Consider the following 2,044-nt stretch of genomic DNA (forward strand, 5'->3'; position numbering starts at 1 on the left):
GCATTTGAGGGGGGGTGAGTCTGCCCCAATAGGCAGGGCTCCTGGCCCTCTGACCCCAAAAACAAGTTGAATCCCAGGGAGTCCCTTGGTCCTTGACCACAGAGCTGTGAAGTGGGGACAGGGTCCCCAGGATGGCAGGAATCAGGGGTGCCCTCAATACTGGATCCTTGCCCCTGGCAGTGGCTGGTACACAGTAGGTATGCAGGGAACATGTCAGGAGCAATGGCATGGGTGACCCTTTCCCTAGTTAAGCCTCAGTTTCTACACCTGTAAAATGAGGCTGACACCTGCTTCACAGGGTGACTGAGTGGGTATTTGGATGAGAAATGGTCACTCCACAAATACTGTTTTATGTGTATATATGCAAATGTACATGTGTACACGTGCCGCACACTCATCTGAATATGTTATGAATGCCCCGCTCCTCACAGTATTTACATTCTAGTATAGAACAAATAAAACATTAATAGTTATGTACTGAGCACTTACTACATGCAGGACCTGTTCTCAGCCCTTTGCATTCATTAACTCACCTCATTTTAACAATGGAGGAAGGTCTTGCAACTTGCCCAAGACCACACAGCGGGATGAGCTGGTGGTAGAACCTGGGCAGACCATGTACAGTGTCCATGGCTGTGTCATCACAAGTTGTAATTAACACTAGGAAGCTAACAGGCAAAAGGCAAGAGAGTGCAGAGCACCAGGCAGAACCTCCTTTAGACAGAGTGGTCAGGGAAGATCTTCGAGGAGTCACTGAGCTAAGACCTGATCAGTAAGAGCCAACCTCGACGACACAGGGGCAAAGGGAATAGCTCAGGCTGTTTCCTGATGCTGGTTTCTAGCTGGGCACCTGGGACTGCCACCTCTCTCCTGGGTGGCCACTGCAAGTAGGAGTCACATCCTCCTGGCCTCAACTGCCCATCTAAAAGATTGGGCTGCAACAGGTAAAGCCCCACATACAACTGTGGCTATCACCCCCTGACCCAATCTAGGGTATGAAGGTGGTCTTCCTCACCCCATTCCTGTGGTCCCCCAGGTCCTGGGACCCCCCTCTCCCCCAAAATCCTCAAACCTTACTGCACCAGGGGCCCAGAGCGGGGCATAAGCAGCTCCAGGGCCCACAGCTCCTTAGCCTATGCCCTTCTGGGTGGGAAAAGGCCTCTCCTCTTCTGAATGGACACCCCCACTCCAAGGAGGTTCAAGTCGGGATTCTTTAGGCACCTCACAAAGGGGCAAAAGATGTATATCAGAGGTCAGCAAGTCTTTTCTGTGAAGATAGTGACCCCCCACCAGGCCCAGAGTAGCTGCCCCACCTCTCCCTGCACATCCAGCCTTGACGCCTTCTTCGGATGGACAGCTGACACACAAGAGTTTTGGTGATATGGCCTGAATGACAACACACAGGGCTGGAGCTCCCCAAAGCTGCACAAAAGGAAGGCCCAGTGGAGAAAAAAGCTGGCTGACTCTTTATTGATTTTCGGGTGCAGGCTCAGGAGCTCTTGGTGGGGCGGGTCCGCTTCCTCTTCACCATCACAGGCTTCTGGCTGCGCAGGATGGCGCTGGCTCTGCGGATGGCGGCCTGAAGGAAGGTAAAGGGGGCTTAATTCACCCTCTCCACCAGACCTTACCCATCCTGCCTGCCTCCCAGACCTTGGAGTAGTTGAGAGGACAGGTCCCTCTCCTTCCCCAGCCCAGATCCAGGCAGTAAGCAGAGGGCCCTTCCCCATGGTACTGGCCAGGTTCCCCCATCCAGTCCCTCAGGTGTAGTCCACCACTCCCTCCACCCCCCACAGGCTCAACTGCTCCTGATCAGGAGCCCAGCCCCAGCATCCTCTTGCCCAGGGACCCTGCCATGATCACTCACCATGCGCAGATCAGGGCGGTACTTGTTCTTGCGGATCATGTGCCTGATGCTGCTGAGGGTGGCCCGGGCATTCTTGTTGATGGTGGTCCGTACATAGGACGTAGCCGGCTTTCGCTGGCCTAGTTGGGGGGGGGGTGGGGGGTCCGGGAGTCAGCCCAACTGTCTGAGCCTTTACTGTAC

At 54.6% G+C, this 2,044-nt stretch overlaps 1 protein-coding gene across 1 annotated transcript; it reads right to left on the reverse strand.

Moving 5' to 3' along the window:
• Positions 1-1,447: 1,447 nt before the first annotated feature.
• LOC103583244 (60S ribosomal protein L28) lies at positions 1,448-1,990 on the reverse strand (the record flags this gene model as incomplete). Its single annotated transcript, XM_008564617.1, has 2 exons — positions 1,448-1,579; positions 1,865-1,990. Coding segments are annotated over 2 exons (216 nt in total), but the record flags the coding sequence as incomplete, so codon positions are not given.
• Positions 1,991-2,044: the final 54 nt, after the last annotated feature.

The sequence above is a fragment of the Galeopterus variegatus genome, unplaced genomic scaffold, assembly GCF_000696425.1.
Source record: "Galeopterus variegatus unplaced genomic scaffold, G_variegatus-3.0.2 Scaffold20886, whole genome shotgun sequence".
In the NCBI taxonomy this organism is placed as follows: Eukaryota; Metazoa; Chordata; class Mammalia; order Dermoptera; family Cynocephalidae; genus Galeopterus; species Galeopterus variegatus.